Source organism: Gouania willdenowi, chromosome 14 (assembly GCF_900634775.1).
Source record: "Gouania willdenowi chromosome 14, fGouWil2.1, whole genome shotgun sequence".
NCBI lineage: Eukaryota > Metazoa > Chordata > Actinopteri > Blenniiformes > Gobiesocidae > Gouania > Gouania willdenowi.
Window position 1 is genome coordinate 21,506,098 of NC_041057.1, and position 17,023 is coordinate 21,523,120.

At 39.7% G+C, this 17,023-nt stretch overlaps 1 protein-coding gene across 2 annotated transcripts in view; it reads left to right on the forward strand.

Moving 5' to 3' along the window:
• The window catches only part of gabra3 (gamma-aminobutyric acid type A receptor subunit alpha3), a 159,340-nt gene that overhangs the window by 116,468 nt on the left and 25,849 nt on the right, over positions 1–17,023 (forward strand). For both annotated transcript variants that reach the window (XM_028466497.1, XM_028466498.1), the window contains exons 6-7: positions 2,217–2,299; positions 10,580–10,723. In XM_028466497.1, coding sequence (XP_028322298.1) covers positions 2,217–2,299; positions 10,580–10,723 — 227 coding nt within the window. The remainder of the gene's footprint in view (positions 1–2,216; positions 2,300–10,579; positions 10,724–17,023) is intronic.

Genomic DNA, 17,023 nt, shown 5'->3' on the forward strand with positions numbered 1-17,023 from the left:
TTTCAGAGAAAGTAATGGACTCAATTACAGTATTCACATTACCGTAACTGAGTATATGAGTATATTATCAGTATAATTCTAAATTAGTCATTTTACTTGTAATTAAGTATGTTTTAAAAGAAGTAAAGTAATTCATTAATTTCTACACCCAACCATTATTGAGTAAATTGTGATGATTTTTTTTTATTTCCCTTTCATGGTTTTCATGCACATTGAACATAATTCATACGTTCTTAGTCGTGCCATCTCTGGTTAACGCTCGGGTTGGGGTTTCTACCTATTATGTTGTTACACTCATGGCACATTTGACATGTTCATAGATTTAGCTTTTTGATTGATTGATGTTTATTTGTTCTTGGCTGTCTTCAAACATATGCAATGCAATACAAAGAATAAACATAAACAAGAACAACCAAAAATGGAATGGGCTGAAGCAGTAACTGCTTTTGGAGCCCATCCCCAAACAGCATTATATAAAAAACACAATAGAAACAAATCAATAACAGCAGTATTCATCGACTTATGTCTCAATAGGTGCAAAACATTTTGTTTTTTAAATATTTTTTGAACATAGAAGGTGAACTGATTAACTTAAAGTGATCCTCAAGATCATTCCTAACTTTTACACCGTAAACAGAAACTCTTTTTTTAACTTATTTAACATTTAGCTATACATAGAGCCTGATAAATTTTTTTTTAATTTTGAATTCAAGTCATTAGTGTTATTTTTTTAAAAAAATAATTGTACATTTTGACAAACTTTTGTCTTTGCGCAAGATCTGGTCTCTTGCTTTTTAAGTTTATACATGAGATGTTTACTGTATACAAGGGAACCGTGGCAAGATTTATTAGCAAAAATACATTTAATTGAGCTATCTTTTACTTGTACTTGAGTATTTTATGTATGACTTACTTGTACTTGTGCACAATTTCAATCAAGTAACAGTACTTCTACTTGAGTAGGATACATCACCTCTACCTGCTTCCATCTGACTAGGCAGGATGAACTGCCCACAAATATAATGTCTTGCATTCGTTAGCTGTTTATACTGTTTGACTTTCATAAGAATAGCTGCGAGCTGTAATTGTATTGAGGTATGTGAGGAACCCGGTACCACAAGGTCCATGGACCGGTACCAGCCTAAACAGTTAGAACAGATTGTATCATGTACTTTGTATTTGCACTGTGCACACTGCGCTCACTATAGCAACCTATATATATATATATATATCTATACCTTACTTCACAGATTGCCGCAAAATCAACCCCCTGTCGCTCAGAAATGATATAAATGTAATCTGACAGCTGTTGCTTTAAGGGCTAAACATTAACAACAACATTATGTCTGCAGTTCTTCATTGTATTAATCTGAGTCACTTATCAGTGATTAGTAGAAAGTGGGAGGTAAAAAATCATTGCAGAGTTGTAAATGCAACTTGATGTGCCAATTAGAAGCAAAGGGTTTGCTTGCAGTTGCAGGCCATAATGTGGTCATTTGATCTGTGTTTGTGATCAACTTCACACAAGGGACACTGCAGCATGACACAACGACTACAATGGTGCGGGTAAATCAATATGTTTGTTTTGTCCTGCAAATGTAAATGCTCACAGTAATATAAAAGCACGTATTTGTGCGGATACAGTTTAGAGTAGTAACATTTACATTACTTACTCTGTTTGGCTGTTCCAGCAGATTTTAATGAGCCATAAATATTATGGTCCATAAAATAACCCAGTTTGTGGCTCATTTCTGAACAACTCTGTCCACTGAAGTGAGCTTTATAGGTTGCTGTTTTGTTTGAATTCAGCAAATGTAATGGCCATATGAACGAGATAATCAGCAGCATTTCATAGTTTATTCACAAAGCACATTTTGTGGCTCAGTAATCTAACAAAATGAAATTAACTGGAGTTCTGGAGGTTTATGTTTTCTTGGTTTGGAATGAAGCCAAATTACTGTCCGTCTTTAGGTTAACGCTTTTATTCATACTGTAGAATTTATGGATTGCTTTAAGTGCGTATTGTGTTAATCTGTTTCCTAATGTTGCCACTGTCCATCTCAGCACTATATAATAATAAAAAATAAAATAAAAAACTAGAGCTTCACAATGTGACCCTGACCACTGCGTATCTGAAAGTCTATTAATTTCCCTCCATACATGAAGAGGATTGTTCAGCCTGACCAGTGAAGCACTCTTTCCCTCTGGCCCTTCAGGTTGACGATTCATGCTGAGTGCCCCATGCACCTGGAGGATTTCCCCATGGATGCGCACGCCTGTCCTCTGAAGTTCGGAAGCTGTAAGTTCAACCAATCTGAGTGTAATATGAAATCTCAGCGCTGAGAACAGTAGGGATTGTTCTCTGCACTTGGCTCGTCTAGAGGGAAAATGGATCAGAGGAATTCTGTTGAAGGGGTGCAGTGCTATGGGACGACTATCAGTCTCGTAAAAACATTCAATCACTGGCTCAGATGTTAATGGTAAAGAGCTTACAATTTCAATGCAAGGTTAGAAAGTATGTAAAGTTGTCCGTGACACAGTTAAGATGAAAATAGATCAAATGCATGTCTTAGTTTTAGAAATGATTCTGTTCTTCTCCCAGGATCAGTTTGGTTTTTTTGAAAAAATTGCATTTACTCACGTTACATTGTCTTCAGGTAAAGTCAGAGCAGAGATAGAGATAGTTTGTAGGTATTATATGAACACAAATATCCTATTCAATGAGAATGAGATGTGTAAAATATAGGAACAGTCCATCATGTCCATGTACATCAGCGATCCCCAACCTTTTTTGCCCCACGGAGCGATTTAATGTTGGACAATATTTTCTAAGTATAATAATGAATGTAAATCCACTGTGTATACAACTTTATTAGCAGCGTTAAGGTTAAACATGCCTTCAACATAAGATATGCCACAAAAACAAATAGAAAGTGCATGAAAAATACAACTCACCATGACGCTAAATCAGTGGGAGCCCTGAGCTTGTTTCTCTGCAACGAGACGGTCCCATTGTCGTCTTTGTGCGTGGGAACTACCTGTCGCAATAAATCCATATTTCAAGTAGGACTCCTAATATTGTCTGTTAAATGCAGCTTTCTTTTTCTTTGAAGTCGTATGCTCTTCTTCTGTCTCCTGACTGGCTTTTTTACCCTGTGCAAGGACGCTTGGTTTTTGTTAATTTTTCTATCTTGGAGGTTTCACTTTAGCGCTAATTTACCGGCCGTAGCATCCCCTTTAAGATGTGCTTAAAGGAATGCTCCGGCCGGTGACCGAGGCAGGCACCTTGGCATGCGTCAAGAGTGAGGGACAGACAGATGTAGCAGAGAGAATCTTGTAATTTTACAAAATAAAACGTCGTTCAGGCTCAGATAACAAATACAACGGAAATAATGTAAATTATGTATTCTTTCTGTGTGACCCGGTACCAATTGACCCACGGATCGGTAATGGTCCACAGCCCGGGTGTTGGGTACCTCTGATATTGGTGATAAACTAGCTTACACTGAACAAAGATGCTAAAACTTCTCAGACTGTAAACATCAAAGTTACACACTACAGAACATCACATGTCCATATTCTTACATGTTATCCCTAATTTAAAAGAGTAACTAAACCCCTGCTTTTGGCTGATCTGCCACTAGGGAGGGAAATTTTACAAATTGTCTTGATTATGGGCGGGGCTCCTAAAGCAGTCAAGACACACCCATTCAATCTCCAAAGAACAATTTATGCTATGCTAACTAGCAACTCAATACTCACTATACCCCCCTATTCACAATTTTCTCAATCCATCCTACTCACCACAGATTGCAGAGTCCACAGTTGCTATTTTTTATAGGAGGGGCGGAGCCAACAGTGACATCAGAAGGCACCAACCAGAGCCGTTTAGAGAGAGAGTTGCGACATCTCCGTTCACACCAATGGGACCGTTTTTTTACAGCAATGGCGGCTCCTGAAGCCTCACAATTGTTCCCGGAAGTGAGCAGTTGACTATTGCAGTGCCATTAAGAGTGGATTAGACAGTTTGTGATGCACTTTTGAACGGTAAGACGTTTAAATAATCATATTGGATATTATTATTATTATTATTATTATTATTATTATTATTATTATTATTATTATTATTATCAGCATATCTAAACCCATTAACGTGTGCATTAAAGCATGGTAGTGGATTATTATTATTATTATTATTATTATTATTATTATTATGAATAACATATATTGTATATACACCTACATATGACATGTACTGTATAAATATTGTAAATCAATACAGTTATTGATGACAAATTACCAAAAATATGAGTTATGTCACTCAAAATCAATGGATTGAATTGCCCGCCAATAACTTCTGAGAACTATTTGAGTTCGACATGAACCACGTGACGGTCAAGCATTTCAAACTTCTATTATCGCAACCCTCTCTCTAAACGACTCTGGCACCAACACATCACAAACCTTGATTTTCAGCCAATAACAAAATGTGATTGTAGTAGCTGGGTTTCAAACCATAGTGGGCAGTCACTCTTACATTTTTACAACAAACTCCGCCTAATTGAAATACGTTGACTAAAATGTCAAGAGTTGACAATGATCAATCAACAACATAACTTCATACACAAATGCATTTGTTTTCAGCAGCAAAAAGCTTTCAGGTTTTAGCTGCTTTTTAAAATAATAACACTGCTTGCGTTAAAGTTAGGGTGACGCTGACACTATAGGTAGTGAGCAGTCAGCTAATGCCGGCAGCTTAACATCTGTTGACTTGTTGCTACTGCCATCATCATTCCATTCACCTGTCTGTTATCACGGTTCTGGTTACTGGTTTCATTATTCTTGTTTACCCTCTTCAATAACCATGTTACCGGTCAAACAACTTCCACTGTGAAGGGAAAGAACCTACCGGCATTTGTGTTTTTTTGTTTGTTTGTTTGTTTGTTAGCAGCTAACTCATCACCATGTTGACAGCAGCACTTCCAGGTTTGCAGGAAACCAGATGGACTAAACCAAGTCATGTAAATAGGGGTGTTTGGTGGGCTAGTGTTGGGACAAACCATTTGTACAGGGGTGTTTGTGTAGTTTTTGTTTGTTATGGATTTTTAAAACATTGGAGATTAATGAATTAACATATATTTCTTAAGGATGCTTGGATAATTCATGCTTTGTTGTTTTGTGTTTTATTTAAAGGAGACATATCATGCTTTTAAATCCTTCCCTTTTACATATAAATCATACAGTTGTGGTCTATATAAAGTGGATTTGCAATGCTTGGGTCTGAATATGAAGATGATGAGCTAACGCTATCACCATGCTAATAAAAACGACGAAATGAAATGGCTAATGAAAACTTTAGACTTTAATCACGTAGGCCATATCATCAAGGATCTAAAACGAGCACACAGCGCTAACATATGAAGACGGTGCAACTGCTAATGCTAACAAAACAATGACAGGGACGTCTTATCATCACACTTTTTAGAGTTATTTACAGCTTACCGAAGTGCTCTGTTCGTCGTCTCCAAAGATAGAAGGAATTGAACCCTCAATCAGACAAAGTCTTTCGGCAAATCCTTCTTTATACTGGCGAAGCAGTCATCCTTGAAGTGCTTCGCGCACTCAAAAATGAGTTTACCCACAGATGTGGGTACATTTTTGTGAAAAATAAAACTCAACCAGGCACTTCGAAAAGGTTCTGATGCTGGGAGACGTTGTAATGAAGCGTGTGTGTTACTACATCCAACAACCGAACATTTTGACTTGTCCTCTCGTAACTTCGGCATCCTTGAGCTTGGACTACAAAATAAAAGCGAGAAATAAAAATGGCGGATTGTTGGGCCTGGAGTCGATGTCCTAATTTGGCAGTTCCGCTGCAAATACTGTGACGTTATTGTTCAAAAAACGTAATACAGAATCAAAAAATCGAAACAGATTGAAAAATATGACCAAAACAGAATATAAAGATATCAACGGAGCACCTGAAGAGACTAATTTGAACTTTTTTGTACTTCTAAACAATCTAATTATACAACAAAATGCATTTAAGGGCTAAAAAAGTGGATTTAGCATGATATGTCCCCTTTAAGAGAATTATTTTATTATTGAGTTAATTGATTTTAGATTGGGTTTGGTTTGCCTGTGGGAGGAGTTACAGGTATAGACTGCCTATAAATGGAGGCCCAGCCTCAGTTGGAGGGAGGAACCCTGAGTGAGCAGAACTGATAAAGCTGACAGCAAAACAAACAGAGGGTAAAGTAGATAAATCCTAATGGCCTTTTCTTTTGTGTTCACTGTTTTGGGGATTCACTGTAAATATGTTACACCAGCTAAAGAAGAAAAATAAATAGAAAAAGTTTGAACTGAATTCTGTTCTCAAGTCTGTCTGTCCCCTCGGTTGCCACAGTGACCATACGTATGGTTTTACCCAAACCTGTCCACTTCTCACGTTTTGTCCAGGTGGTTCTTTTTCAAATGAATGTAAAGTTCCGGCTTTCAGAGTGCGATCACCTAACATACACCCTCCTGGTTTGGTTCCTGCTTTGACCAGCTCGGATAGAAAAATGCGGCCCAATCCACACTAAATCGGGTTTTACACCGAGAACCTATTTATATTATAATAACTTCACCAATATTCCCTCTATTGGAAAATTCCAACAGTTTACAAAAGCCATTATGGTGTCATTTTGGAATTCTATTCACACATATATTCATTGATAACTGAATTGTTTGCTTAGGGATGCACAGATACTTATATCTGGATACTTTCTGATTCCAGATACTGATACTTCTAATGCACGAACACACACAAAATTATGCAAAATGCAATGAAATGAGAGACATATATATATATATATATATATATATATATATATAGGAGGAAATGGGCGAGATGCGAGAACAGGGCTCTGATGGAATGCTACTACTCCAGTAACCCTAGTCAGAGGGGCTACATGCAGAGGATGTGGGAGAAATGGTTACTTCGAAACCCACAGTCCAAACTCATGGCGAAACAACTAGTAGCTCAGTGTTCCAACATCCACAAACGGCAACTGCTATCACAACTTGAGATTGACGAGGTACAACACCAATGCTCCGGCAACGGGGAGCCAGGATACCAGGTCAGAGGGGAGTTAACACCAGCCCCCCCAATGGAGATTGGATACAAAGCCCCAATAAGTGCAATCACGCTGAACAAGGCAGCGACTGATCTTAAAAATAAGATCATGTCAAAAATGTCCAGCAGGCAACCCCGAAGCCAATTACAGAGGCTAAGAGAAGTACCGTCAGAAAGTCTCCTAGAAGATGTGAATGCAGCTCTGAGAGCAATTCCTACATCAACTGTCACTGACACCAATGAGCTGATATACTCCACAGCAGCAGTGATCCTAGAGACGCTTGGCTATCGTAAGAGCAACCATGAGATGAAATACCCACCATGGAAAAGAAGGCTGGAGGCTAACATCAAGGCAGCACGGAGAGAAGTGAGTCAATTGACAGAGGCCTTGAAAGGTGCAATGAAAAAGCAATTACCCAAAAGGTACAGCCAGATGCCCATACCTGAAGCATTGGAAACTGCAAAACAAAGGCTCCAAGCCTTGGCCAGCCGCCTAAAGAGATACACAAGGGACAACGAAGCCAGACGAGTAAATCGTCTGTTCGCAACTCAACCAGCGAAAGTGCACGCTCAGTGGCAGGGTAACAATAACAGAGCAGACCCACCAAGGCTGGAAACTGAACAGTACTGGAAAGGCATATGGGAGAATGAGGCAGCACACAACAGTGATGCACAGTGGCTGGTGGCTCTGAGAGAGGACCACAGCAACCTCCCTGAACAGAATCCAGTTACCATCACAGTGGCAGACGTCCAAGAAAGAACCTCAGGTATGCAAAACTGGACAGCACCAGGCCCTGACATGATACACGCCTACTGGCATAAGAAACTCACGGCAATCCATGAGCACTTGGCAGCACAAATGAACCAGCTGCTGAGAGATGGGAACCACCCTGAATGGTTAACCGAAGGGCGCACAATCCTGATCCTGAAGGATCCCTCAAAGGGTACAGTCCCATCCAACTATCGCCCAAAAACCTGCCTCTCCACAACATGGAAGCTCATGTCCGGCACCATAGCGGCTAAGATAAGCGGGCACATGGATCAATACATGAGCGCAGCTCAGAAGGGAATCGGTAAAGATACCAGAGGTGCCAAACACCAGCTCCTGGTAGACAGAACAGTCCCGCGAGACTGCAGAACCTGACATACTAACCTGAGCACTGCCTGGACTGATTACAAGAAGGCCTACAACTCAATGCCACATACTTGGATCATTGAATGCCTAGAGCTATACAACATCAACAGGACTCTAAGAGCCTTCATTGCAAACTCGATGAGGCTGTGGAAAACCACCCTTGAAGCCAATGGCAAGCCACTTGCACAAGTCTTTTTTTTTATCTTTATAAAACTGACTAATAATCTTTTGGCATAATTTCCAAATTTCAGACTGAAAACACATGAGCCTATTTTCCAGTCCTTTGACTCAAACTAAAAATTAAACTTCTCCTAACTAAGCTTTCTTTATGATACCAGTATCATTGCATCTCTAGGCTAGCTTTTTTTGTTTACAGTAGTCAGGGGTGGAAAGTAACGAATTACATTTACTCTTGTTACTGTAACTGAGTCGCTTTTTTTGTGTACTTCTACTTTATTGAGTACTTTCTAAAATCTGTAATTTTACTTTTACTTAAGTCAATTTTGTATTAAGTGACAGTACTTCGCTACATTGGAAATAGATTCCGTTGCAGAGTAAAATAAATCCCGCACGCTCGTCCCATGTCTGTTTCTGTTACATAAATTACAATATTCAATTTCAAGTAAAGCCATATTTTTCATCAGTCCCCGGGTGTTTACTCGTCTTGCCGCAGCACCGCGTCCTCACAGGGGGGTCCTGTCAATAGGTCTCGCTGATCTCTGAAGATCTTCTCCCTCTGGAGTCTCCCGTGCGCCTCGTCCTCCAGCAGTGCCAAATGTTGCTTATAAATGAGGCCCATGAAGAATGGTTCTGTTACTTGAAATTGTCTGCACTGACACAAGCACTATTACCTCTCATAATTTCATTAAGCCTTTTTTTTATGTTTTCTTTGATGTTTATGCACAATGTAATCTGTTCATTGTTTTATATGCATACAAAGTTTTTTGACATTCCACCAAGAATGTTTTATAGACTTTATATAACATACTGTACGCATTACTTGCTTTCAGAGATTCCTAAAGATGGGAATTGTTCTCTTACTGGAAAATGTTTTATTGGATGACACATTGGTTGTATTGACACAAGCACTTACCTCATCGAATTGACATCCTTGAGAGTTAATTCATTTTAATTATCCAGGTTAGCCACACCATGTCTTGTTCTCATGCACGTTATTTTAAAATTATGTTCTTTAATAATAATAATTTAAAAAAAAATACTTTTTTACTGCATGGGAGATGCCCCCCCCCCCCCCCCAAAAAAAAGTAACTAAGTAACTTTTACTGAGTACATTTTTAAGTGATCTACTTTTTACTTTTACTCGAGTAAATTTTTACACCAGTGACTTTACTTCTAAGTAGCATTAAGTAAAATTTCATCGTAATTTACAACAAAGTCATCTCAATGCGCTTATCAAATAATAAAATGCACAATAAGAAAGAAAAAACCCAACAAGATCCACATGAACAAGCATTTAGCGACAGTGGGAAAAACAACTCCCTTTTAACAGGAAGAAATCTCCAGCAGAACCAGGTTCAGAGGTGGCAGCCATCTGCGTCGACTGGTTGGGGTTAGTGGACAGAAGGACCAACAGAACAGGATAGAGAGATAGAACAACAGAGTGTCCCAGACTCGTTGAGCTGTGATCCACAGATCAGGAACTGCCATCATCAGCTTCACGACGCCTTAAACAGAGAAGAGAGAGAAGGACGAGGAGAAGGCACTGACTGCAGAACGACATGATACATTATTATCAAGTCATCCTGCCTTGGCCTTGGGCCTCACTCCCAGTGGCCTAGTCAATACTTATTATAAAAGTGACAAATCTCTTTCCGTATATTGGTAAGCTAACAGCGACCCTAAGGTCTGTAAATGCGACCGTTCACAGACGACCCCATGTTCGCTCTAGCGATCAGATTATGTTATGATTCAGTCCTGTATTTTTACTTAAGTACATTTTTTTCTGTACTCTTTTCACCCCTGACAATAATAAAAAGTTCACATTTCTGAACAAAATCTTAGCTTGGATTAGATTCAATTAGATTAGATGCCGGACCTGACAACGTGAACTTTGGAAGTTAACATAGCAGCATGCTACTAACACATTTAACTCTAACAGTTGTCTCATGTTAAATCATTTCAATCTTTTTTAAGCTCACTTTTATATGAACTCATGAATAAACATGAATTCATTTTCAGGAATAAAAACATGTTTTCAATTTTGTTAAATATTAAGAGAAACATTCTTACTCTTTTTTTTATTTTATTTTTTTTACATTCTTATTCTATTTTAAACCATTTTGTTTCTGCTCGTGTCTTTTGTGCAGATGCCTACACCAATAACGAAGTGATCTACCTGTGGACTCAGGGAGATGAGAGGTCGGTCTCTGTGGCAGAGGACGGCTCCAGGCTCAACCAGTATGACCTCCTAGGACATGTTATTGGGAAAGAAACCATCAGTTCCAGCACAGGTACACTGCATCTGAACCCAGCCCAGACAGCAGCCTCTAACACACACCAACACAAGCCAAATGAAAGCAGATTTGAGCTGCTGGAACAGACAAAACACAGAACGGAACAGCAAATCTCATCATGTGTGTTTTTCCTACAGCATGTGCAGGCCAATAGTCAGCCAAGCCAAATTCAACCACAGTTTGACACTTTAAATTTGGTTCTGGTAGAATATTCAGCAAGCAATGTATGTCGTGCTAAAATGCATACAGGTACTGTAAAACTTTTGGTGTAAATTCCTCACTTTCTTCTCTGACAACATATTCCAGTGCACCTGAGGCCATTTTCTATAAAATTACATTTGACACATTTCTCCATATTCTGTCATTTCAAATTCAGCTCGTGCTCTTTGGCCCAGGGAAAAAATGATGACCGTTATCAGTTTTATGGGAAACCATTCACGCAAATGTTGAAAGATGATATGAAGAGATGTGAATGGGGTGAAAGTTTGACTACCAAAGTCTACTTTAATGTGCGTACAATTGAAAAGAAATGTCTTCCGCTATATTTAATGGTTACAACTAGGAGTGTGACAATATCTCGTTACGGCGATATATCGCGATGTTTCGTCTAGCATTATGTTATCGATTCACTGGCGCCAAACATCGCTATTTATTTATTTATTTATTGTATCCTTCCTGATATACAAATTAAGTATAAAATCCATGTTAATGGAATCATGGACAAAACCAAATGGACAGAATCGGCATGAAACGCGTCACTTAGAAGGAAGGAACCTATTTTTATGGGGAATACGTGTTTCTGGGGAGTGTTTATTAGGTACACCTTCCTCCTCCTCCCATCTTGGCTGCATTAAACAGCGCCTAAACCACCTGAAACCCCACCAGTGCCTGCTTAACTTTAAAGTGCCTCTGAAACTCCGTCCGTTTCTCGTGTAAAGCAGCAGCGCTCTGAGCAGCGTCACATGCTCAGTGTGTTAACATCTCATCAGAGCTACAGAAGATCCGTGGGAAAAGTTGCGTGTTGTTGTGGATGAGACCATCGATGCCAGGGTAATGCACTGACTGAAATGTTTATTTTTCATATGCAGTGAAATTTTTCAGTTTTCCTAAAACAAGTTCATTCAGCACTGATATGTGTCCATGTTTACAGAGAAGCTGATAATACTAGCACTGAAATGACTATTTTTGGCATTCATCTTGTTTTTAATGATTTAAAGTTAATTTGCACAAACATCATTACCCAATATTTTGGTGAAGCATTATTTTGTATCAGTCTTTCCTTAAAGACTTAAACATAACACAAGGACATGAAATTGATTGACAATGTTTTGTAATTCCTGTGAAATGGATTCAGTGCAGTAGATAAATTCTGAATTCCTCCAGTGACAGTTATTGTGATGTATCGCGGATGAAATTTCCCGTGATATAACGATTATCCCTGTATCGCGATGTCATTGTTATCGCGGGCAAAAATATCATGATATATCGTATCGTGAGGTACCTGGCGATACCCAGCCCTCGTTACTACAGGAAAAAACATCAGTCCTTTTTCTATGATCGCAGACAATTGGAGGCCAATGTACTGTAGAATCAGTGTTGTATGCTTTAAAAAAATGGAGTGTTGAGGAAGAGCTGCATACAAAAATTGCGCTGGTTTAAGAATTAATATGTGCATCCTTGCCTTGTGACTTTTAGAGATTGAAGTTCATAATGGAAGGAGTTAGTTTGTGCAGCTCTATGAAGGTGAGTTTCAGTCACAGGAATCGACCTGTTGTGCTTTGCGACTGAAGCAGAAGTAAATTGCTTTGTTAGAAAACAGTCAGCGTTCCTAGGAAGCAAAAAAAAAAATGTGTTGTTAAAATGACAAAACATATTGGATTCCTTGGAGGATGCGTTTCAAAAGCCCAACGTTATTATTCTGCTGTGTGGTGGTGGGCTCAACTTGAGTTTAGAGATTTGCTAAGGTTTTCCAAAGTAACAAAGCTAAAGGCTGGCAGGTATCATATTTTAAATTGGATGCAATTCCCTTCATAAACCTCCCGAGCCTACAGGTATCAGAAAATCTCCTTATTTTAAAAACTTTAAACCGTATTGTCTGCACTGGGTTCATGTAGTGGGAGGGTTTTCAGCTTTGGCCAGAAGAATGTGCTTAGAAAAAGCACCTCAGGGATTGGAAGGCTGCATTTCTCATATCTTTGCAACACAGATTGTAGACATGGGCAGTGAAGGCTGTTTGCTGATGGGGAACTTGAAACTTTCTGTCCACTGTCGTCAGAAACAAATATCAAGAGGTTAGGATGAAGCCGGCAAATGTTCCTCAAATCTGCCACAAAAGGGTTTTCAAAAGAAAGGTTGCTTTCATCTACAAAGACTGATCCACAGAGAAAGGAAAGGGTTGTTATTCAGCTCAGCAAAAGACGACAAAAAAAAACAAAGAAACAGTGGAGGCGCCCACTTTTTCCACGTTAACAAAGATTTATCTGTGATGTGCATCACTCAGTTTACTCTTCTTGTGATAATAGTTTGAGTTTTATTCAAAAAAATACAACATTAGTATTGGCTCTACACGGCTCCGCACTCCTTGCTTTTGGGACCCGATACTGTCTTTTCCGGAGCGTTTCCATTGAGCACCAACCTGGATTGTTGCCATCCTCACAAGATCGCAAACAAAAATTAATGGTGGCCAAATGCTTCCTCTCTGTGCGTGAGTTGATGACTCTACGCTATGATGATTCTCTGAATTAATCAGTGTCTGCTTTCTGCCTACATCACATGTTGTGACCTTGGGCCTCATTTATAAACGCTGCGTACGTACAAAAGAAAGCGCCACATATAAGCAAAGTTTGGGATTTATATAAAAAAAAACCTGGCGAGATAATGTGCGCACCTCTGACCCTGTCGTGCGCACAAATTCATGAGAAACGGGAAACTCCGATGCCAACAGGAGAAGGATGAAATTAAAGACAGCTTTGTGAAATTAATAGGATTTATGTGAAATAATCGAAGACATTGCTTATTTCACAATACGTATCATATATAAAGGATATACTTGCAAAACCAAAGGAGGAAATTAGGGATGCACCGAGTATTTGGTGGCCGGATATATTCGGCCGAATATTGCAAAAAAAGCCACATTTGGCCTTTGGTTTTGTGAGTTAAAAGCAAGGCCGAATAGTAGCGTGTGACGCAATGACGCAATCAAACAACGTGCAATGATTTTGAATAGGAAAAGTGTGTGTGCGTTGCTGTAGAATCAGAGCAGTAGCAGCAGCTCCTCCTTTCCGGACACAAACACAGCCAGACTCTCTCCTTTCCGCTTACCGCTCTCCGTCACCGCGTAAAAGTTAGAAGCCGTCCAATTCCACAACCGAGTCCGTTGTTAGCGCTGTGAGCCACAAATCCGAAAACGTCCTCATTGTTTCCTCCTCAGTTTACAAGCGATGTCGGGTCTCGCTGCATAGGCTGGTGTAGCATTAGCAGGGAGTGCTAACAGCTGATGTGTGTAAATAATGGGTCTGTGGCTCCAAGCAGTGACTCCCAACATGATTGGCAGCAGAAAAAGTAGTGCAGTTTGCATTTACATAAATGGCAATAAAGTATAATATATATTCTATATTAAACAGCAGTGTTGTTTTAGCTGTTCGATAGTTGGAGAGGGAGGAGCTCACATTCTAGGCGTGTTTGGTGATTTTTTTTTTCACTTGTCTGCACATGCTGTCAAAGGTCAACACTACCAGAAGTACAATCATTATGAGACAGCAATGCATGTTTTGTTATTACAATGAAATACATTGATTTATTTTATTGCTTATTTGTGACCATCGCCAGCCCTCCCTAAGGAAGGGTAAGAAACATTTTGTTATAGGGAGGATATAAAAAGGGAGAGCAGTGTTTCACCTAGGTGGAGGGGCAAGGGAGCAGGGAGCAGGGAGGAGAGACTCAAGGCAGGAAATCGAAAGGGTGGGGAAGAATAGATTATTTTACAGTGAGAGTGAGATGTAAAGTAGTAGTAGAATATAATGTACTTATTATGTTGTGTAATCAAGCCAGTCTGGTGACAAGTGTGAAGCTTAGGTGTTATGGTGGTGGCTGTGGACAGAGGTAAGGAGTGAGTGGTAGTACCTAAATCAGGTATTTGGGATCAACGTGTCTAAAGTTAAGCCCAGTATGAGTTTTATCCCACATCGGCATGCCAGTGCATAGTAGACCAGTGTATGTGCAAAAACCGCTACTGCAAACCCAGGAGCCGCCCCGGGCTCGCAGATGCAGCCAGGCCAGCAGAAAGAGTGGGGGCCAAGAAGCCCCAGGCCATCCCCCACAGCTAAGCAGCCCCCCAAATGCCCCAGAGATCCCAGGCCAAGAAGCAGCCACCGCCTCCCACACACACATCCGAGAAAGCCCCAAGGAGCCTAACCCTATTTACTTTCTTTAAAAAAAACTTAACAACCGCAATCGATATTCGGTATTCAGCCAAGCGTTTATATTTTATTTGGCTTTGGCCACAAATTTTCATTTCAGTGCATCCCTCGAGCAAATAATTATACTGACACCCGAGGGAGTGAGTGACGTGAGCGCGCCTACAAATACAGTTTTATATCAATAATTGTAATCAAAATCACATGATCATTGCACAAAACTGCTGATCAATTGGCTGCATTACCTGTAGCTGTTATAAAAAGGAACGCACAATACGTAAAGACGCACAGTGGTTTATCTGGCACTGCTGGAGTGTACAGAGACCAGTGAGACCTATAGGCACGACCCCCCACGTGAGGACGAGGTGCTGCGTGAGGGTGGAAGAGGCTTCAGTGGGAGAAAGACGAGGTGCGGCAGAACGGCCTGCCTCAGCCACAGCACCACCAACCAGTAACCACTCTGGGACTGATGAAAAATATGGTTTTACATTAAATTAAATATTGTGAATTACATATAGTACCAAAGGTGTTTTACTACCTCTTCATTTGTATCAATTCAAACAAGGAAATGTAATCCCATGCTTCTGTTACAACTGTGTGCATCCTCAGTTTCCGTTATAACACAGAGGGGTTCACCAATGATCCTCCAGCTTTTTGTGAGGCTGAGCTCCGGTGCGCTTTCCTCCACCTGTTGAACAGATGCTCTTCCTATGGAGAGTTATACACATTTTCTCCTCCGCTTTTATGTCAGACAATTTATTTTTCATCTGTCACAGTCTGATGAGGCAACACAACACAATCTGTCTTTCTATTGTTCGTAATGCACTCTGTGTCACCAAAGTATTCTCCGGCATGTGTCCGCCTCAACAATTAATCCCTCCACCTTGCATTGTGTGGATTTTGTTTTATCTGCTCATTTTCCCCCTCGGTCCACCGTGAAATTTGTATTTGTGAATATTCCTTAAGGGTGTTTATAGGCACTCGAGTTGATTGTGATTTATAAACGGAAACAGGCGTGGGACGTACGTGCGCACTGTACGCACTTTCTCGTTTTCAGAGTGCGCCAGCGGAAGTGTGCTTACCTCGGCACACTTTTATAAATGAGGCCCCAGGGCTGCTTTGTTTGGAACCTCAACAAAGGAGGTACTTAAAAAAGGCAGCACCAGGTACCACAGAGGAGGTACTTCTTCCCAGTGGAAACATGAAAAAGGAGAGTAGAGCCGTGCTGAGTAGAGCCGATACCACCAGCGGAAACACGCCATTAGTTAGCCGTGTTAATGTCGTTAACTAAAAGTTTTTTGTCATAGTTTTCGTCAACTGCATTTTGTTAAGTCACAGTAACTAGACTATGACATGTATGGATATTTTCATTAAATAATAAAAATGGAAGTCACATGGGACGAAATCCAATCAGAGCTCATGATTGGTGTTACACAATCTGTCTGTGGGTATTTAGAAACATTAATACCATCAAATGTACGATCACTACATGATAATTGAACTTTTTTTTAAATGCATAAACTCTTATACCTTATATATAGTAGTAGTCGTTTATATTCTGTAACACTTGTAGTCGACTAAAACTAGACTATAATTGAAGTAGTCCGGGTGACTAAATTCTGATTAAAACTAAGTAGCATTTTAGTCAAAAGACTGACTGAAACCAAATGAACACATTAACAGTGATGTGAAGAGGACACATAATGTTTTGTGTAACTTTGATGTGCAAATCTCTATTGAATTGCATTCTATAAGTAAGTATGTTCTATCCATTTAACAGTTGATATGGTTTTCTGTGGTTTATTTGCTTCTCCTTGAAGCCCAGGGTCTCATAAAGTGTTTTGTTGATGAAATTCACAGCCCTACCTTGGAATAATTGAAG